Below are 22,120 nucleotides of genomic sequence, written 5' to 3'. Positions count from 1 at the left end.
TTAGGGGTGGGCAATCGGGGGCGGGGTCATTCCCCACCCCCGCATATGCGGGAGTGGGGGGCGGGGGAGGGGTGGCCCTGCCCGTAGGGGGCGGGTATCACCTCTAATTTTTATGTTTAATATATGATGCAGAGATGATGAAAATAATTTTTATTTTAATAATTATTATGGCCACGAGGAGCCCAAGATACACCAATGTAACTATGTAAGTTCGTAACCATCCCACGCTTCACCGTATAAAGCGAACTCCTGGACTCTGCGTGTGCCTCAGATTCCTTGTACACGCGTGTCAAGATCTCCCGCCCATTAAGCAAGTACCGCTCGGCCTCTGGTCTGATCCTCCGCGTTCCTTCCAAGCTACGAAAAGCAATTTCTAGGGCCAATTTCGTGGCCCCGTTTCTGCTCTTATAAATCTCAGATTCTGACTCAAATTCTTCGGGACGTATTGACTTCGTAGGCACCAAACCTTACCATCGCTCTCTTTATCATGGACGAGTCCTCCAAAAGCCTCCCCACTAGCCATTTGCTTGGCTCGGTGCCTGTAAGTTTCGATCCATTTCCGTTTACTTTTTTTGTTTCCTTCTAATAGTAATATTTACGTCACAAACTGACCTCTATGTGAGTTGCTCATGGTACTCTGATATTTCTTCCTTTCTGTATTCAATTTTGAGGCAAATTTATCAACTCAGCGAAATGGTTCTACTAGGAAAATGAAGCATTTAGTTTATTTCTTTCTTTCTCCTGCTGAGCAAGGAGCCTGATCATGTGGATGAATAATGTTTTATAGACATTTCAAAAATAATATTCCCTTTTTTGGAAGGCGCTAATGGACTTGCCGCAATTTATGTATTCACTTCTTGCCTAACTCTGTAAACTTTAGAATAGGTAACATTTAACTCAATTCCGTGACTATGAGTATTCGATTCGTTCCATGATGTCAAAGCAGCTTCTTCGCCAAAGTTACCAAATATGTAGTTTTGCGGTAAATTAGGTTTACTTTCTTTGGGGTTGAAATCTGGGTCCGGATCATTTATATCGAGCTTTGCCCATTAGTTATAATTATGATGTGCACAAAGCACATATATACGTTCGAAATCATGTTTAGTCTTAGGTGCGGGTTGAATAGTGAGATGAGATGAGATGAGATGAGATGGTTTCAGATGAAAGTTGAATAAAATATTGTGAGAATATTATTTTTTAATATTTTTATTGTTTTGGGATTTGAAATTTTTGAATTGTTTATTATATTTTGTGAGGGAATCTAGGAAAGTTGTAATGATAAGGTGAGATGAGATGAGATGAAACACTTTCACTATCCAAACGGGGCCTAAGCTTCTATTTCTTCTCTGCCCCGACCCAACCACATCCCACCGAAATTGTTATTGTTACTGTTATTATTGTTATATTTCTGTTTTCTGTTGCGTAGGCTGTCATCAGTGAAGAAAAGAATGCTTCAAACTATGAGGGTATGGGGTTATACTTCCAAGATATTTATTTCCAATGCATTCAAGTGTTTTCTTGTCATCAGATACCGTTATATGTGAATCATTCTCTGTTTGTACCCCTAAAAACTTTCTTCTGAACTTATAAGTCTCATATGCAGTCCCTGAAGCAAATTTGCAAATATTCCCTCCAAATAGTAGAGGAGAAAGAGGGCGGGGTTATCAAACTCTTGGAAGTCCAACTGGTATAGTTCTTAATTTTCTTTCTGGGGGTTATTGGAAATATAAATTTTAATTGGTATATCTTCCATTTAGACAAGTGCGATCCTGATGATTGCCAAGGCTTTCGAGGAGCATGAGCAATTTTGAATAAGTTAATTGAGAACTTCAAATGAATATCTCTTCTCCTGCTCACCCCTTGTAATGACCTTCATTTATTTGTTTAATATCTTTAGAGAGTGCAGTTTAACTTTCATTTCATGTCATAGGATGGCTTTCTTTTCCTTTCTTTGGTCACGAGACTCATCTAGTTTCAATGCGAGATTCTCTTTAGAATTCCCAGTGAACAGAAAAAAGACATGTTCATAAGAATTTAGTGTCATGACTGTTTTCTTAACGTGTATCAACATATCAAAAAACCTTTTATCTTCCCCTATCCATCTGGGTGGTGGTGATAATATTTTGGTCAAGCTTCTCTGTACTCCATTAAGGTCTTTTGAACTTAAAGATAGCAGAAGTGTGGATTCAATCACAAAGATCTAGCCGATTACATCTGGTTTTATAGTGGATTTGCGGTTCCATGAAAATATCATCATATTGCTTGTTTTTTTCTTGCCTCCGATGCCTGTTGTTTATTTTTAACTATTGCAACTAGAAGGAATCACACACAATGGTAACGTGAGACAGAAGATCTGATCACGATACAATTGGATAAATATGGGTTTATCATCTGCTAATATTCTTGAAGTGAGAATTCTGATGGGAGGTTGTTTTTGGTAGTGGAGAGGAGATGTCTAAGCAGCAATTTGTTTAGATTTTGTAACTTATCGAAGTATATCAATGAAAATAAGTAAAATAGAGATAAAGTTTTGAAGCAGTATCTGGTTTAAAGATTAATCTTGCTAAGACAGAGATGGTTGCGGTTGGTGATGTTAGCAATATAAGAGGGTTGGCGAATATTTTGGGATGTGGGGTTTCTTTATTGCCATTGAAGTACCTTGGACTCCCGTTGGGGGCTTCGTTCAAGGCTAAGAAAATTTGGGAGGTGGTGCTGGAAAAACTTGAGCGTAGGTTGGCCGGGTGGAAAAGGTTGTATCTTTCTAAAGGGGGGAAAATCACACTCATTAAGAGTACCTTATCCAATCTCCCTACATATTATTTATCTTTATTTTCCCTACCTGCTAGTATTGCTTCTAGAATAGAGAAGCTCCAACGTGATTTTCTGTGGAGTGGGATAGGAGAGGAGTTCAAGTTTCACTTAGTAGGGTGGGATAAGGTATGCTCTCCTCTGAGAGACGGTGGGTTGGGGGTTCGGAATGTGAGGGCGTTCAATAAGGCATTGTTAGGTAAATGGTTGTGGCGTTACAACCATGAGAGGGGAGCTTTATGGAAAGGGGTGGTTGACATGAAGTATGGAAGTGAAATGGGGGGGTTGGTGTTCTAAAGAGGGTAGGGGGACGTATGGAGTGGGGCTATGGAAGTATATACGAAAAGGTTGGTACTCTTTTGCTAGTAATACTCAGCTGCGTTTGGGGGATGGTAGTAGGATTAGCTTCTGGCAAGATGTGTGGGTGGGAGACACGGCCTTGAAGGATGCTTATCCTATGATTTTCAGAATTGCACGGGAGAAAGAAGCCATGGTGGCTGATTTGCGGGTAATTAATCAAGGTTTACAGGAGTGGAACATCAGCCTTACTCGAGATGCACAAGATTGGGAAGTAACTGCATTGGTGGAATTTCTGAACATGCGGTACAATATTTCTGCTGCTGCCACAATGGAAGACATGATGGTATGGCGACATTCTAGAAAAGGGAAATTTTCGGTATGCTCTTTTGTAACTCTATTACTATGCATCAAAGGCACAATTTCCCTTGGAAGAATATATGGAGGACTAAAGCACCTACAAAGGCCGCATTTTTTGTATGGACGGCAGCTCTAGGGAAGATTACGACCATTGAGAATCTTAGAAGACGCGGCCTTATTATTATGGACTGGTGTTGTTTGTGCAGAAAGAGTGGTGAAACGGTGGACCATCTACTTTTACACTGTGAGTTTGCCGGAGATATTTGGACTTATTTTCTCAGTAAAATGGGTATAGCATGGGTGATGCCGGGTAGGGTGTTTGATTTGTTAGCAAGCTGGAGAGGGATCACAGGGACACCACAGATTGCAACCGTGTGGAAGATGGTTCCTATTTGTATTTTCTGGTGTATTTGGAATGAAAGAAACGAAAGACTCTTTGAGGATCATGAACGCTCCTTGGAAGAGTTTAAGAGTTTCTTTTGGAAGACTTTGTTTTTGTGGGCCATTGCTCTTGATTGGAATGGTCGCAGCTTCCATGATTTCCTTGTAATTATTCTTAGTTCTTAAATAGGTGTAATCACATGTATACTTCTAGTGTACCTGGGCTATGCCTACCTTCTTATCAATGAATGAACTTATTACTTATAAAAAAAAAAAAAAATTTCAGGAAAAAGTTAGTGAAAAAAAATGGAGAAAAGAGAGTTTTTGTGTACTAGGATATTCTTTTCCTTCTAGTTTTTGCTTCTTGATGTAACTTCTTACTCAGCAATTCCCGCTTGTGCTCCTTTGTAAATTTGAGTCATTGGAAAGAATTGCACATCAAATTGAATCATTGGAAACAATTTCACATAAAATTGAATCATAGGAAAAGGTATGAATTAATTTGGATGCAACAGAAGATGTTGGCTGGGCATAAGACTAAAACCTTACTGGGTAAAGCTGCTGAATGAGAGTTCAGACAGGAGTTCATTTTCGGTAACTTATCTGGCAGCTGCATATATGTGATTGGGAGATTCTTTGGACATATTGGAACTGTCTTGCATCTTCTCTACGTAAGGAATGTGTGGTAGTTATAGCACTGAGTTGATAGTTGATACCCAATTTTAAATCCTGAGTCATTTTGTAATACATATTTATAGGCAGTACAATAATTGTAGCTGTCCTTTTTTGTGGCACTGGAGACATTTCCATTGACTGCTACAACATTTGCATCATGTTTAATGATCTCTCTGTCTTTCTATCCTTGCAGAAGGGTTTGAGCAACAGCCAGCAAATGGCTGGAAGGGAGTGTTTAATATCTCTTCATATATACAATTTTTCGATGTCGATACAGACATTGTCTTAAACAGACTGATGAGTTCTTTTTATCCCATTGGCGGAGATTTTTCTCTCAAGATTGATGCTAACCCTGACTTGTGAGTTCTGCATTTTTTTTCCTCTCGTTTGTACTCCTTTAACTTTTCAGAAAAAAGGAATGTGGAAGTAGTAGGCAGTATCTGCATCAAAACTGTTTGAATGGAAATCCCTTTGATATTTTAACATTCGATGCAGAGTTGTAAACTATTATGATAAAAATTAATTTAGAAACTCAGTTTCATAAAAACACATACGGAAGACTTGTTTGGGCATCATGAAATGATAAACTAGAACTAAATATAGTCAGGGTAAGTAGTTGGATTAAAGATTTAGAGGACTAAGAAATTAGACTTACAAATAACACAATTATAGTAAAGCAGACAAAACTCTCATGTTAACAGAGTTACTGCACCAATGAGATTGTTTCTTTGTTTTGAAAAGATTTGGGGCCGGTAGAAGTTGTTGCTAAGGACTAAGATAAAAACCAGAAATCCGGGAAGGTGCTCTGCCTTTTCATCTTTCTTTTCCTTCCCCACCCCTCATTTTGTTGGTTGAAAGTTGCTGCACTTTTAGGCTTTCAATATGCTCACAGTTTCATGACCCTGTCTCGTACTGTTCTGTGCAAATTTAATTACATGTGCAATGCCTCTTCTTTCTTTTCCTTTTTAATCTATGCATAAATCTAAATTCTGACAGTGGGTTTTCTACAAATATTTATGTTATTATAAGAAAAGTATGTTAAAGATGTTTTATACAATAAGATTTATGCGTTTTGAACATTTTAACTCTGCCTCCTGATTCACACAAAATCACAGAACTATGCTTATTGTTTCTGTAAATGAGTAATATATTTATCCTTCAAGGAGTTAAATCTGAGCTTTTTGATAATGTGATAAATTCATTTCCTTTTGGTGTTCTTTCTGGGCTCGGGATCTCATGGTTAGATGACAAACACAAGGGTGATTTTACATGAGCATCTAATATTTGACCTTTCTTTTTCCCTTGTCTTAGATACGGACTTATCTGGATATCCACTACATTGGTTTTTGTGCTTGCTGCTTTTGGAAACTGTGCCACCTACCTAATGCAGAAACACAGCGACAGCTCTACTTCTTGGAGCTTTGATGTCAGCTACATGAATGTGGCAGCAGGTTCAGTCTATGGTTATGTGATTGTGGTGCCCTTGGCATTTTACTTCTTGCTCCAGTATCTGGGCTCAAAACCTAGCCTCGTTCGATTTTGGTGCTTGTGGGGATATTCCCTCTTTGTTTTTGTTGTGGCTTCGGTAAGTTGCTATCTTCTCTGCTTTGCTGTTGGTTCCCTCCTCCCCCCCTCCCCTTCTTCTCCTATATCTGGATAGATTAGAGGGCTACTGTCTTTGATTTGCATATGTGCACTCTGAAATACTCTCTGCATTGAACCTGCATAACTTATCTTCTACCTAATTGTGAACTGCCTTCTTCATTGTGATTGGACACCAAGAAGTCACCTTGAAAAGATTGATGAGCACCATGAAGAATCTAATACATATGCATTGGAATACTTTTCAGTTTCTGTTGCTCATCCCAGTTGAGCTTCTTCGGTGGATCATTATAATCCTTGCTGGTTCTTCCTCAGCATGCTTTGTTGCCTTGAACCTCAGGTCTTATATAGAGGGGAGCGATCTTTCATTGATGGTGGTTGCTGCATTTTTCTTGCAAATGGCTTTGGCAATCTTCATCAAGGTCTGGTTCTTTCCATGAGCTCATGCAGCTGGCCGTGTGCAGTGTCCACATCTAAAACTAGTGTGTTTCCTTTCTTTATGAAACATTTTTTGTTAAGGCAATAGCTGGATGGGAATTTGTCTGGAAGATGAGTTTGCCGTGTGTTGGGATTGCTTCTACTCGCTTGGTTGCATTTGTAATATAGTGAAGTATCTGAGTCACGAAGCGGGACCAGAAAGAATTATGAGGAGAGGTTGGTGCCTTTGATGTGAGTGATCGTGTTTCTGTGTCAGTTTTAGCAACACCAATACTAACAGAGTAGAGAACGCAATCGTTGAGTTTTCTATGCTTTAACCTTGTGTAAATATACTCCATCTTTAGTACTACGCTAATTTTTATCATAGTGACTGCCCCGACCAGCTGACAATGAAATTACCCTTTTTCAACACATGCGTGACACGCTTTCTAAGTCATAGTTAATTATTTTGACAAGTTGTATAGTTATGATATCATCAGCTACGCTTACGTGAAGCCTTAGCTTGTCCTCTATAAATAAGCACGAATTGATCGCTGCTAAAATGAAGCCAAATTTGGCAAGTCGAGCAAACAGTTACAGTACAATCTCCAATAGTAATTTTTATATACAGATTACGATCCAATTACATTCTCAATGCGAATAAAAGGGATGATGAAGTTGTAAAGCGTTAAAGCAAGTCCGATCCAAAAGCAGTTCTTCATCTTCTCTAGCTTTTGAGGTCGAAGTAAACGCACGCAACCTTTCCTTTCGACACCGAGCCCTCCAACCGGGTCTTGAACAAGCGAGGAGTTACAAAAGTCATGGTTTCTTTTGGCACCGGCAAGCTCGCTTCCAAGCGATGTCTATGGCTTTGGAACTGTGCTGTTAACAGGGAAGCAGATGATGTGAGTTGTGCAGTATTATTGGATGCCATTGATCCGATACTACAAAGAAGGAACAAGTGTTTGGGCGATGAAGACAATGAAGGCTTTTTGGGTAGGGACGAATCCTGCTCATGCCCCTGTAAGGGCTAAACTACGGGGACAAGCCCCTCTAGTTTAAGCCAACGGAGTGCCCGTGCCCAATGGTTCTGTCTCTTGTTTTGGATAGCATTTCCTTTCTGCAGAGGGTTGCTTGGAGGAACGTACACAGAACCGACCTTCCAAGGATTGACTGTTGCTAGCAAAATGCAAGACGTGAGCGCATGACAGATTGAACGTTGGTAGTTCCAAATGTAGGTGAAATTTTTTGTTAGAGGCGAAGGGGGATTTTTTTTTGCCTGTGTTTTCTGAGCCACATGACACGATATATAAACTGACATACAAACGTTGTTGCATCCTTACCAACCCCAAAGCGCCTGCGCCGCCTGTATTCATTTGATCTTAGCCGAAAGGCCGACAAAGGTATACGCCGGCTGTGGTCATGTTCGAAAACAAACTAACCTATTTCATGCCCTTGCCCTTCCCAATTACCAAACGCCACATCACAATACCGAGCCCTCAGTCACAGACCGACCGTACAAAAATATTTTTGATTTTCTGCTTCCACAAAATCCTCGCATCCTGTCATTAAATTAAATTTTAATATATTTTGTTAAATAATTACTACAATAAGCTAAGGCAGCTGAGCCCACGGATTCAGACATCAGCTTATATCCGACGTCTCAAAAAACCTAAACTATAACTCCTGTCAAGAAGCTGCGCCCTCCGACTCCGAGTCGCCTCATTTTGCGGACGGAGTTGGAATCGTCCACCGAAACCACTAAGACATGGATCGTTCCCGAGCTTTCGTCAAGGATGTCAAGCGCCTTGTTGTCAAGGTCTCTCTCACATCTTTCTCCGCTTCAAATTATCCTTCCTGTTCTGTCGTTTAACCAAAACAAGAATGAAGTTTGTGCCACTTCCCTTTTAACCGGGATTTTTTGGAAAATTTAACATGACATTCTCTCGTTTTCAATCTGATAATGACAGTATTCGAAGTTGCTATTCTTTTCGCTGATCCTTTGCTTATGTATTCAATCTGCTCAATTCTATATACGCTTACTCCTGTATTTGTTAGCAGCTGAAATTGCTCAGAAAACGTGTTCATTGTTTGTATATCGAATGAGGAAAGAAATGAAGTGGATAAGAATTTTAATTGGTTTTTGTTACTTGATGAGGAAAGAAGCCGACGAGAGATTATAGAAATTTCGGATTTAGTGACAAATGGAAGGGAATATTGATGTCCAATTGTTATAACATATTGGTCAAACTCCTTATTGTACGACCTCAACGGACGTCCTTTTTTCTGTGCTTCTATTTTATTCTCTTTCTTATGCAAACTTTATTAGCGTTTCCTGTATTTGATTCTCAATTAAAGAAAGCGCGAGTTTTTCAAAAATCATATAATTTCTATTTCTTGTGAGGTTTTCACTATCAAATCCTATTGCGCATTTTCACCTTAAGGAAGCGTCAGTAATGTCACCTTGATTTGTCCAAAAAATTTGAAAAACTGATGCGTTTGCACGTTTGTTGATATTTTGTTTTAACTATTGAAGGTTGGGACTGCTGTTGTCACTCGAGCTGATGGAAGATTAGCGTTGGGAAGATTAGGAGCTCTGTGTGAGCAGGTATACTGTATCACGTCAGCTTATATTGTTCTTAAATTGGGAACGTGCTCGGTGGTTTTATAATATTAGATTTTGACTGTGATGCAGATTAAAACATTGAACTCCCAAGGTTACGAGGTCATTGTAGTGTCCTCTGGTGCTGTTGGTCTTGGCCGCCAACGGCTTCGATTCAGGAGATTAGTCAACAGTAGGTTGGACACTGCTTCCATCTTAGGACAACAAATTCTAAAAAGTTAATCAGATCTTATCTTAGAACCCAGGGGTTGGGGGTGTTTGTTTTGTGCTAGTTTGAATGTTTTAAGAACTTGGCAATTTTTGGCTTGCAGCTTTGCTGATCTTCAAAAACCACAAGTTGAACTTGATGGGAAGGCATGTGCCGCTGTTGGACAAAACAGTCTCATGGCTCTCTACGACACTTTATTTACTCAGGTAATATGATGGGTGAGCTATATCTGTTCTCTTGTATTGGATTCTGATCTGATCTTTCTAGGTAGACTTGTTGGGTGCTGTACGATGGCTTTTCAGTTTTCATCCTTTTTTGTGTATGCTTAGGATCAAATGTCTAAAGTCTCTTTTGACTTTTTCCCCTCCTGCAGCTGGATATCACATCAGCTCAGCTTCTTGTGACAGATAATGATTTTAGGGATAGAGATTTTAGAAACCAACTGAGTGAAACTGTAAAGTCACTATTAGCTCTGAAGGTTATTCCTATATTCAATGAAAATGATGCAGTCAGTACCAGGGAAGCTCCATATGAGGTATGCTGCCATTCTTTGGCTTCTTTGTTTGTGCTGAAAGTAATTTTTTTTTAACACACTGTTCGTTATTATTATTATTATTATTATTATTATTATTATTATTATCGACAAGTAGTAGTATGTGTAAGAAGCCATCCAACCTAACTTAGTAAGGCTGTAACACGATCAAACTGTTTACGAGACTCTGTGAATACTTAAAAAATTCTGGAGATACATCTTCTTTCGTCTCTGGGCTACAGCTGCTTCTTTTCTGTCAATTCTCTCACATTTTGTTCAAAATTAATCTTGTTGGGCTTTTTTGCCTTACGGTATTTACTTTTCATTGGCTACTAAAAATTTATTATCAGGTCTTTGTTGAGTTGAAAGTAGGCTGCTACATAATACTGATGAACTTGGATTGACAATTAATACTTGGATACAGTGGATAAGGATGTATCCATTTCTTATTCTTTATGGAGAAACTGTTCGTCGTTTGCAAAGTGAACCAAGCATGTGCACATGCACTCACTGAACCCACATTTCAAAGAATACTTTTGGGTTGGGATAACGGGGAGACAAGATGGCAGATTCAGGCATTTACCATTGATATAATTTAAATTAGTATCTTTTGACTATTTTTGGCACATAGCCAAGTTTCAAAGATATGTTTCCTAGACTGCCTCTTAAATTACATCCATTCCAAATTGTGGTACTCATTGTGCCATTTATTCATATAATTCTGATCATGACCACTTGTCCAGGATTCTTCTGGTATATTTTGGGATAACGATAGTTTGGCTGCTCTACTAGCTTTGGAGCTAAAAGCTGATCTTCTTGTGTTATTGAGCGATGTAGAGGGTCTCTACAGCGGCCCTCCAAGTGATCCAAACTCAAAGCTAATCCATACGTACATTAAGGAAAAACATCTGGGTGAAATTACTTTTGGAGACAAGTCTAGGGTGGGAAGAGGAGGTATGACTGCCAAAGTAAAGGCTGCTGTCAGTGCCGCTAGTGCTGGCATCCCAGTTGTTATCACCAGGTATACTATTGTCCTATAAGCTTGTATTTCAATACTTGGTTAATCATAGTGCAGTGACTGACAATATGTCCTGGAATATCTTGTATTCAGATAATTTCAATTGTAAAATGTCTCAGAACATTTTTTTGGCTGTGTAGCCTGAGTCAGAAACATTTTCTTAAAAAAAGAAAGAAATAAGCTTATTTAATAAACCATTTGTACTTTCTGTAAATTAAACTAGGAAAGGGAATCTTACATATCTATACAGGATATTATATTTACATTTCATTCACTTCTGTTTCCAAATTTTTTCAAGTTTCCTCTCTCAATTTAGGTTAAATAAATTATGCCGCCCTCCCCACCATCCCCTATCCCTCCCTACCCCCACCTCCTGCTGCTTCATCTCAAAAGCTGCTCTCTTTTTCCAACAACTTAAATAACTAGTATGAGTTAGGGGATTGATTTTGGTTTAAGCTGGCCTGCTTTTCCTCATTGTGTGATGATTTCTTGGCTGTTTCTAGTGGGTTCGCTGTTGAAAACATCATTAAAGTCCTTCAAGGAGAGTGTATTGGAACCCTTTTTCATCAAAATGCACATTTATGGGCCCCAATTAAAGAAGTTGGCGCACGTGAGATGGCAGTTTCAGCTAGGGAAAGCTCCAGACGGCTGCAGGTATTGTCATGAATGACCTAAATTGCAGAAGAAACATCAACTATTGATCTGAGTGATCGTATTAAGTTTGTAAAATGAAGTTACTTAAGGTATGCCATGATATCTCATTCTGCAGGCGTTGTCTTCGCATGATAGGAGAAAAATTCTTCTGGACATAGCCGATGCCCTAGAAGCAAATGAAAAACTAATTATCTCTGAAAATGAAGTGGATGTCGCTTCTGCACGGCAAGCAGGATATGAAAAATCCTTGATAGCTCGGCTTGCTTTAAAGCCAGGGAAGGCAAGACGCAAAACAACATAAGATTGTCTCTCAAAATATTGTCTTTTTTGACATTCCTGTTACTGCTTTCTTTCTCTCTGGCTTATATCCATCTTAATTTTATCCTGCACTGATATGGGTGTGATCGCGCTAGTTGAATAGTGTTTATTTATTGTGCAAAAGGTCTAGCTTAAGTGCTTGCTCTGAATGGATTAATTGTAAATAACAGATTTCAAGCCTTGCAAACTCGATTCGTGTGCTTGCAAACATGGAAGATCCAATTGGCCATGTACTAAAGAGAACACAGGTGAGCAAAGGTGATTGTAATTATATTTTCAGGCTTTTGGTTGCCTAACATACCAATGCCAAAGGTAGAGACATATTAGGAGTTCTATATCAATTTGAAGTCTAATCTGCAACTTCTATTTCATACACAAATGAATGAAACAACCTATTTTTAGCTAGCTTGGTATTTTTTAGGATTTCTTGGAGAAAGACAGCTTTACAATCTGTATTCCAAATAAGATATTTTCAGTCTAACATGTTATGATTCTGTTATTACTCTTGTATCCAGCTTGCAGATGGACTTGTTCTAGAGAAAACATCAAGTCCCTTGGGCGTTCTACTTATTGTTTTTGAGTCTCGTCCTGATGCACTGGTGCAGGTATATAGGACCTAACGTTTGGATTACCATTTGCAGCCCTTAATACTTTCTTGATATTGTGAATGAGTTTATTTGGTTTTTATGCCTTTGGGGGCTGTTGTTCCTCGTTCAACTTATAAAAATCTTAAGTTGGCCTTGTTCAATCGACTGTAAAGTAAAGCACAAGCTAATAATAATATGATTTTAAACATAGTATCCTTTACGAGCGGCTTGCGCTATATTCGAATGAACCAGCAGATATTTCGAAGTTGTGGTGATTCATATTCTGGACGCTGGCATTGTCATCATCATGTAAATTTGTAATCTTGTTACCACCTAAGCACGAAATATTATGGGTATTGCATGTGGCTAATATGAATCTACTCTGTGTATTAATTTAATTCAATAAGTCATCGAAACTGATTTTTGTCTAGAATCTGAGCCTCAGACACTAGCTAACATGATTGTTTCTGAATTGTAAATGTGTTTTCTTCCGTTGATTATAACATCATTTCATCCGTTTTATCATTTGAATAGATAGCTTCCTTAGCAATTCGAAGTGGAAATGGACTTCTCTTGAAAGGAGGAAAGGAAGCCAAACGGTCAAATGCAATCTTACACAAGGTTTTGTTCTTACATATAAATGATGGTTTTATTTTATTGTTGCTTAAATCATTCATTAAGTCACCCTTCTTTTTGAAATTTGTAGGTCATTACCACAGCCATCCCAGAAAATGTTGGAGGAAAACTTATAGGTCTTGTGACTTCTAGAGATGAGATTCCTGATCTGCTTAAGGTGTGTAGAGTTTATGACAACTGATGGTCTTTTAAACATGTTCACTAGCAGAATATTAATTGAGTTTAGATCCAAGTTGGAAGTGAGCATTCATATTTGTGTGTCAGCTTGATGATGTAATTGATCTCGTGATTCCAAGAGGCAGCAATAAACTTGTATCTCAAATCAAGAATTCGACTAAAATTCCCGTTCTGGGCCATGCTGGTGAGGCAAACTACATATATTCTCTTGTTCATGTATAATCTGCAATGTGTGCTTGCTCAGGTTGGGTAAAATTCCTTCTGTAGAAAACACAATGACTAAAGCTGCGTTATTTTCTTCCCAGACGGAATTTGCCATGTTTACGTTGATAAATCTGCTAACATGGATATGGCAAAGAAAATTGTTTTGGATGCAAAAGTAGATTATCCAGCAGTCTGTAATGCAATGGTATAACTTACCTATTGTATATATTTTTTTTTCTGATACTCTCAGTTCTATAGACCTTGAATATCATAACCATAAGTTTGGATTTACCTTATCTGTTGTTGCTCTGTTGGTATTCTCAGGAAACACTCCTTGTACATAAGGATTTGGTTCATACTGAAGGACTAAATGAGATTATTGTTGATCTTCAGACTGAAGGTCAGGCTTTCCTTTCATGCTTAGTTTGGGGGTGTTTGTATGCACCCTAAGTTTCTCTTTATATTATGAACCTCTATACAATCAACTGTGGCCAGTCTTTTTTTTGTCTTTTTCTTTTTTTAACTTTTCCATATTTGTGGAAGTAAGTTACTTTGATCAGTATTCTTTCCTCACCTTCTATTTAATAGAAACTTGAGGATGATGTTCAAACTAATTTACTCCTTTCTCATATTGAGCATCTTCACTTTCAAGAAGTCCCTGTATATAGATATTCATCTTCCCATATCACACCTCAAGATTTCAAACTACCAATGAAGACACTCATTAAAAGTCGTGTCACCTTTGGACAATTTGGTAAAAATGTTTTCCTTCATTAAGCATTCTTGCCATTTTGGAGGGAAAAGAATCAAAATGGGACAACAGGAGTGTCAAAAGTATATCCCTTGGGTTTTCCATTCCAGTGTCAGATCAAATTGGAGGCAGTTTCAAAGGTTGAGATTTCATTTCAGTGTCTTCCAGTTTGGTGTTGTAAACAATGGTTTTTTACTAAATGCAAGTAGTAAAGTTCTAAATCTTTTGAAACAAACAAAAAGGCAGAAAATGCCTCTAGAAGATTCTATAGTATAGCCAACTGACATACCTCTTCTGCAGGTGTGACGTTATATGGAGGGCCAAGAGCAAGCTCCTTGCTGAATATTCCAGAGGCACGATCATTCCATCATGAGTACAATTCAATGGCTTGCACTGTGGAATTTGTGGATGATGTATATGCAGCCATTGATCATATACATCAACATGGAAGGCATGTTAGCATTTTCATTTTAGTACAAAACATACTCTCTCTCCGTGTCTATGCACGCATCCATATTTAGTTACTATAGATTGGGAAATGTATCAATTTTTCACTTGCCTCTCATATTTTGGCAGTGCACACACTGATTGTATCATTGCAGAGGACCATGAAGTTGCTGAAGTTTTTCTGCGTCAAGTTGACAGGTTGAAATATGTGTATATTATGAATAGATATAGTCCTTTCTTGCTTCTGTATCCTGATTCCTTTTTTTTCATCATTTGAATGTTTTCAATAACACATTTGATGCGCTTTGTTGGCAGTGCTGCTGTTTTTCACAATGCAAGTACCAGATTTTGTGATGGGGCTCGATTTGGACTAGGTGCAGAGGTATAATAACATCATTTAGCAATTATTCAGAAAATTAGTTGAGTCGTTGCTCTTGCATTTGATTCTCTTCAATGATGGCTGAATAGGTCGGGATAAGCACAAGCCGGATTCATGCCCGAGGTCCAGTAGGAGTTGAAGGATTGTTAACAACACGATGGTATGAACTACTGATATTTGTTGGTAAATTTAATGGATTCAAAGTTCTGTCATTTTTACCCTTCAATGAATAACACGGGAATCCCCCGATCAGTAACAATCCCTGTAATGCTAGCGCAATTTAGATGGAACTATTTTATTTTCCTTTGGTATTATCACATGCACATAGTCACACATCATGTTTGAATTGATTTTAGCAAGGTAAACGATGCAGCTTTACAAGGAACATGTCTTAGCACTCGCAGGGAGTCTAAAATAAGGTATAAATATATTTTGTCGAGCTAAGTTAGTGTCTTGTTGCACATGCAGGATTCTCAGAGGAAGTGGACAAGTGGTTGATGGAGATAAAGGGGTGGTCTACACCCACAAGGACCTCGCAAACTAGTCCCGAGTTCATGGCCTGATAATTACTAGTCCATTCTATCATTCACTTTGTTGCCTATGCCCCCGGAATGCATTTGATCCTGGTTTTCAAAGTCACCCGGTTCACATATGATGCTCCCCGTAAGCTTTTCAAGTATGATGATTTAGGACAATATCGAATTTTTACTCTTTTATTTTTGTTTTCTTTGCTTTGGAGATTTTTATTTATTATCGAAGTCGGTATATTTTTTTTTTCTCTGCACTTGTGAGAACACACCCTATCGAATAGGGATTTAGTAGTTTCACTTTGATGATTTTCAGGAAAGCTAGGTACTCCCAGGAATTAAAGCTAGAAATAGAAAAACTGATCAAATAAATGAATTTAACATACCCTTGAGTTAAATCTGCGCACCATATCATAAAATATCATATATGTGCATTTGCATATTTGAAAGAAAACTCGTATATCCCTAATAAGAAACTCAAATAGTTTGAAAATACACGATGTTTATATACAACAGTATAATAGTCGACACAAACTGTTTTTTGGATAGCGTAGATTGTCGTCTACAGACTTAAATGGATTTGGGGGAGGGGGAAACCAAGTTAGTTCCCATTGCTGTAAATCAAACATTGTACTAATCTCTTCTTGAAATATAAATTAAACAATTAAAGTCATTTTTTTAACCTATTTAAAATAAGTGACGGATTAACGAGGTGTTATAATAAAGCTAACTTCGACCTTATATTTCATCTTCATCTAATTAAATATTGTACATATTTAATTAAATTGTTGTACAATATTAAAATATTCTATATTCCAACGGTGGTGGGTCGACAGATACATCATACGACACATAGGTACCTATGTGTGGTGGTGGGGTGACCCAAAATAATTATTGCTGGTGTGCTGCATGTTCTTACTTTATCCATATGTAAAGCCGTGGCCAGAGGGGCACGTCACGACCCTTCCGTAAAATGTCTGGCGTGCAGGGGGGGGGGGGGGGGGGGGCATGTGACTCTGGAACAGACTGGCCGCTCTGCAACTAGTCAAACGGAAGTTGCTCTGTGTTGAGGATCAAATCATCTCCTCCGTTTCTCCCTCCTTTTTCATTTATTTTTCGAGTTTTCTTTTTATTTTTAATTTCTAGCGAAAAGGGTTGTGCATGGGGTCCGTGAGGAATTGCACGTGTTTTAATTTTTATTTTTAATGCATAGCCACCGGTTGCAATTGCTTCTATTATTATTATTATTAATATTACTATTTTATATCATTTTATAATTACAACATGTTTATGTTGCAGAGTAGGTAGTTCAACTTCACATGGTAGGCCACGCATTCTCCTCTCCTTTTCTTCTGTCTAAACTGCCGGTGCCACTTTATGTAGCAGTGGATGGGGGCATAAAGCCATAAACAGTCCAAAAGTTTTGGCTTTTTTTTTTTAAAAAATAAAAAAATAAAAATTATATTTTACCCCGGCTAAAATTCGAAAAAATATACGAAGATTTTGGTAAGAAGGTGAAAATCAAGCCAAATCTGCTCCATTCCATCCATTGTGATGATATAATGGGAGAGAAATTGCATGACAAACTTCTGTTGAGTTGAGCTGTTTGTAGTTTGAGGTTTAAAAGCTGTCCCTCTAAATAATATATGAAAAAAGAGAGAATATTCAAGCCAATGCTACCGACATGTGTACGACCATATTCATTCAATACAAACACTGGGACATTGCACCGATACCTGATTAAAAAATGTTACACAAATAAAGATCCATCTTGATGATAAGTTCCACAAGGTTGGACAAACCAACAAATAATTTATTCCTACATATACACCAATGATTAAACATCACATCGATGTGCATGATTATGCCCTCCATAAAAGTAACTGACCCTTCAGCTTTTTAACTCACATCACTCCGAATTCCAGAAACCGACTTTTATACACCTTGTAGAGATGAGAAAAGAACAAACACATTTCAGACCCAGTGGCAATAACTTACTACTTCCCAAACACAAATAAACTAATTTCACCAACATCCCCTCCTCACATAACGATCTCTGGCTTCAAAATGCTTGCTTTGATCTCTTTGTGGGGCAAAACCACACCACCATTACTGTAAATTTCATCACAGACATGTACATCTTCCCCAAGAATGGTCATGTTCTCTACTCGGGCCCATTTCCCAACAGTGGAGTGCCATCCAATTATACTGCCGGAAATGCAAGCATGCTTCTTGATGCGGACTCCCCGCATCACTGTGCAGCGAGAGAGTCTAACTCCAGACTCAACAACACAACCAGGGCCAATTGCAACATCGGGTCCAATCAGACACCCCTCACCAATTTTGGCGGTCTCATCTACTATAACATTCCCCACGATGTGGGAGCCAGTGGCCAACATTGACGGATATTTCTTCTTCAATGAGTCTAGGTAGAGTCTCAGGCCAGTAATATAATCCCTCGGTTGTCCAACGTCCATCCAAAATCCTGGTAGCACCATAGCATAGAGCTTTTTCTCTGCTGCAATCTTCGGAAATACCTCTTTCTCAATTGAGGTAGGCCTCAGTTCAATTCGATCCAGAACTGAGGGGTTCAACAGGTAAATTCCAGCATTGATTTTGTTACCGACAAATAGTTTTGGTTTTTCTACGAACTTTTCAACTTTCCCAGTAGATTCTTCCGTAACCACCACACCATATTTTGATGGCTCATCCACCTACATGATAAGAAGAAGTAACTTTCAGACAACTTTGTCTAAGGGTTTCAACATGTCTTCAATAAACTAAATGTTGTACACAAGTGTACCTTAGTGACCATTATGGACGCTTCCCCTCCATGGGATTTGTGGAATGCTATCATTTCCTTGAGGGGGTATTCACTTATAACATCACTGTTGAGGACAAAAAATGGCTCACCAGATTCATCTATTAGTTTGTCCCTAGCAAGAGCCAGAGGACCAGCAGTGCCAAGTGGCTCGGTCTCTTGCGAGCAAGTGATCTTGATCCCAAGCTTTGTTTCAAAATCCTTCAAGAAGTTCAACATCACCTGCAGAAATAAGGAGTGAGCCCATTATTAGTTCTCCAAACTTCAGAAGCATCAATCTTTATACTCAAATAAGCATTTTACGGTTGAAGTAATATAGAAGCTTTCATCTCGTCACCTCTGGTTGATAATTAATAGCCAAAACCACTTCACTGACTCCGATAGCCTTAAGAGCCTCTATCTGGGGAAAAATTCAAAATAAATGTCAACCTACAGTTAACACAAACAAACAGAGTGAGGAAGGGGGAAGATGGGGAGAGAAAACGAGCAATATTACCACAAGAGGGCCTAAGAAATTAGCTAACAAAATCTACATGGATGCTCACTACATGATGAAGGAGCACTGTGGTACTTGGTCATCCGTTGGAAGTTAATGCTTCCCGCATTTTCCATGTTAACATGAGTTGCTTCTCGATTGTAAACCTCAAACATGAAATCAAAAGAAGAGAACTCTCTTGAAGAAATACCTGATGAAGGATCATAGGTTTGTTGGCAAAATCAACAAGTGGCTTGGGGACACTTAGTGTCAATGGCCTCAGCCTTGTTCCAAACCCTCCAACGAGAATAAGTGCCTTCATTGTGATATGCCGCTCGCTCTTCCTGTTGAGGTCATAGTCAGAATCTTAGAAAAAATATAATACAGAATGGTACAAAATGAAAATACTCGTATGGATAGTAGATAGATCCCCAGTCTCCTATACGTATATCCATGCCAAAAATTCAGCAGCATCAACATCACCAACATTTTCTTTTAAAATAAAAAACAATTTAATTCGGGGAAGAAAATTCTGATTGGTGTATGCCAAATAAAATCATACTTCCAAATGTTTATCCATGCCAATTCAGCAGGATCCTTTCTGTAAGAGATCAACTAATTAAAAACTTTTTTTTTTGGATCGGTTATCAACTCATTAAAAACCCACTCTTATTAGTTGGGATTGGGTACTAGAATCGTAATCCTCCGTGAAGTCCTTATTCAGAGCATCACTTAAGCGTAGAAGAACTAACCTCAGTCATGAGTCAAATAACCAGAAGAAAACCAAAACTTAATATACTGACGTGACAAAGCCGAGAACGAACTTATTGAGATTCTGAGAAATAGCCAAGAAATTTGACAAATTATTATTTCCATTGGAATTTTTCTGGAGAAGGGGAAAAGAGGCACAGTGGCTTAATCCAAGCACGATTGAAAACGCTATCATTATCAGATCCGAACAAAAAACGCCAAATTCATTCAAGCAACTTAATATGCTAAAAGGAAATGGAATCGAAGTATGCACAAAATTTATTAAAAAGAACGAGCAAAATCAGAAATCAAATCAAACCAATCAAAACAAATAATTTACCACTCAACAGGAAATCAAATTCGAAACACATTTAAGATAACGTTCATAGCCACAAGCAAAACCTCTCAAAAACCTAAACAAACGAAGCGGTATAGAACTCCAAGCACCGTTGAGATCATGAATCAAAGCAGGCATCCCACAGAATTCCCAATGACTCACACTAGCAACGAAGTCTACGTGCAATCTTACCTTAGATTCGCACCGGATCAAGACCTCGAAACCAGCCTAACCTACAGAACGGGGATTTTATTTCACTAGCACCCCCAACGGTTGGTACCGTCGGTGATGGGTCTGAGCTGTACAGACTAAACAGAGCGTTGGTTATGCTCAGACTCGATGGATATTTATACGCGCGCGACACATGGTTGATTTCAGAGCCCAAAACATAATCCTCGTTTCATTTAAGGCGCGTTTGGATTTGAGATCTGATCATCTTATCTTATCTCTTTTAATATTTAAATATTATAAATATAAATATTTTAAAATTTTAAAATTTTTCATCTAATCATTCTAATTTTTTAAAATTTCTAAACAAAATAAGAAAATAATATAATTTTTTCAAATTTTAAAACAAAAATTATATTTTAACAATATTTTTATTTTATAATATTTTTATTTAAATTTTGCTCTCTTTCTTAAACCTCACAAAAGATCATTACTCAAATAATTTTACTATTATTCATAAATTATTTTATTATTATTCATAAATTTCTCATTTCATCTCAACATTCAAACGAGACTTTAATATGAAATGAGATATATAATAAATAATACATAAATTTTTAAATATTATATAAGATGATAAATGATTAATTAAAAATAAGATGTCACCATGAATAATACCAATCATAAATAATTATGTGAAGTAATATTATATTTGTTGGTGCATTATTTTGTCACGAGTGAATATCAACATTGTGGTATGTGATAGGGGTGCTACCTGCATGGTGCGATGTCCTCCCATCCCGCACCATATGGGGGAGGCTTTTCAACCCCGCCTCGCCTCATCCCTCCCTCAATCTAGTGATTCATTGGGTCTATAATTTTTTTTAGATCTAAATTATAATATAATATAATTATAAATTTTATTCAAAAAAATATAAATTCATTGGAATTGTATTTTGAATTATCTTAAACTTTATATTGGAGGCCAAGACAATACAATAGTCATTCTTAAGCAATGTGAGACTTCCTGTTAAGTCTCACATTGCTTAAGAATTACTAATGTATTGCTTTGACCTCCTATATAAAAGTTGGCCTAGGAGGCCAAGGCAATTTATTAACTTGAATTCAAATTTTTAACAAATTGTATATATTTATATACAATATATTTATATAAATATAAAAATAAATAATAATTTTAGAATATAATTTATATATATAATTTATTTATATATCGACTATTCCGAAACGTTATTTCGAAATGGTACTGGTATCGAAATATTTCATTCCAGTGTCTTGACCGGAACGGTATTCAAAACATTATCCTGAACCCCATTTTCTCTCTATTGTTGCCATTTGTTTTAATTTATTTCTATTTGTTATGTTCCAATCTCTTCCCTCTTAACTTTATATCCGAACAACTCTCTGTCTTTGTAGATCCTCTCTCTCTTTCCATCATTTTATAGTGAGTTTTAGGGCTTGTTTGTTTTCAAAGATGAGGTGAGATGAGTTGAGATTAAAGTTAAAAAATTGAATAAAAAATTGTTAGAATATATTTTTTAATATTATTTTTGTTTTGAGATTTGAAAAAGTTGAATTGTTTATTTTATTTTGTGTGGAAATTTAAAAAAGTTGTAATAATGAGATGAGATGAGATGAGATATTTCTTGAAAACAAACGAGACTTTAATCTTTATGAGCCTTTTGGTGGGCCTATCACATGTGCACTCATTTCACTCCCAATAATATTCATCTTAAATCTGATCATTGTTCACACGTTTTAACTTAAAAATAAATAATAAAGTCTCAGATCCAACAAAACAGTTTTCTAATTATAAACTCACATAGTAACATGTGTTTTGTCTTTTGGTGGATTTCTTTTGAGCAGTTGGAGGAAGGGGAGATGACGTCCGCTGAGCCGGAGGTTAAATGGCTTTGTTTGGAGAGCGTAATTTCGAGGCTGTTTCTGATT

General features: G+C 37.6%; 3 protein-coding genes across 6 annotated transcripts; 2 read left to right on the top strand and 1 right to left on the bottom strand.

Moving 5' to 3' along the window:
* Positions 1-258: 258 nt before the first annotated feature.
* LOC121246445 (protein YIPF1 homolog) lies at positions 259-6,971 on the top strand. 4 transcript variants are annotated; one of them, XM_041144608.1, is made up of 6 exons: positions 260-541; positions 1,427-1,466; positions 1,604-1,687; positions 4,715-4,880; positions 5,833-6,106; positions 6,464-6,971. In XM_041144608.1, the coding sequence occupies exons 1-6, from the start codon at positions 488-490 to the stop codon at positions 6,647-6,649; spliced, it is 804 nt and encodes a 267-aa protein (XP_041000542.1). In that variant the 5' UTR covers positions 260-487; the 3' UTR covers positions 6,650-6,971. The 4 variants fall into 4 exon arrangements, with proteins under 4 accessions (XP_041000544.1, XP_041000542.1, XP_041000543.1 ...); XM_041144607.1 differs by having other exon boundaries at positions 262-541; positions 6,372-6,971; XM_041144610.1 differs by lacking the exon at positions 1,604-1,687 and having other exon boundaries at positions 259-541.
* A 945-nt stretch (positions 6,972-7,916) lies between these two features.
* On the top strand, positions 7,917-15,917 carry LOC121246375 (delta-1-pyrroline-5-carboxylate synthase). Its single transcript, XM_041144511.1, has 20 exons — positions 7,917-8,359; positions 9,077-9,148; positions 9,236-9,339; positions 9,475-9,577; positions 9,745-9,906; positions 10,647-10,924; positions 11,425-11,575; positions 11,691-11,855; positions 12,064-12,141; positions 12,409-12,498; positions 13,015-13,101; positions 13,187-13,273; positions 13,381-13,477; positions 13,599-13,702; positions 13,822-13,897; positions 14,549-14,699; positions 14,825-14,893; positions 15,011-15,077; positions 15,164-15,234; positions 15,543-15,917. The coding sequence occupies exons 1-20, from the start codon at positions 8,309-8,311 to the stop codon at positions 15,616-15,618; spliced, it is 2,139 nt and encodes a 712-aa protein (XP_041000445.1). The 5' UTR covers positions 7,917-8,308; the 3' UTR covers positions 15,619-15,917.
* A 1,421-nt stretch (positions 15,918-17,338) lies between these two features.
* Positions 17,339-20,408, bottom strand: LOC121246421 (mannose-1-phosphate guanylyltransferase 1). The gene is made up of 5 exons (XM_041144577.1): positions 20,177-20,408; positions 19,109-19,241; positions 18,760-18,822; positions 18,405-18,644; positions 17,339-18,315 (listed from the first exon to the last, which is right to left on the bottom strand). The coding sequence occupies exons 2-5, from the start codon at positions 19,217-19,219 to the stop codon at positions 17,644-17,646; spliced, it is 1,086 nt and encodes a 361-aa protein (XP_041000511.1). The 5' UTR covers positions 19,220-19,241; positions 20,177-20,408; the 3' UTR covers positions 17,339-17,643.
* Between the last annotated feature and the right edge of the window lie 1,712 nt (positions 20,409-22,120).

This window comes from Juglans microcarpa x Juglans regia, chromosome 1S, assembly GCF_004785595.1.
Source record: "Juglans microcarpa x Juglans regia isolate MS1-56 chromosome 1S, Jm3101_v1.0, whole genome shotgun sequence".
In the NCBI taxonomy this organism is placed as follows: domain Eukaryota; kingdom Viridiplantae; phylum Streptophyta; class Magnoliopsida; order Fagales; family Juglandaceae; genus Juglans; species Juglans microcarpa x Juglans regia.
This window is presented reverse-complemented; position numbering and strand designations above follow the sequence as displayed.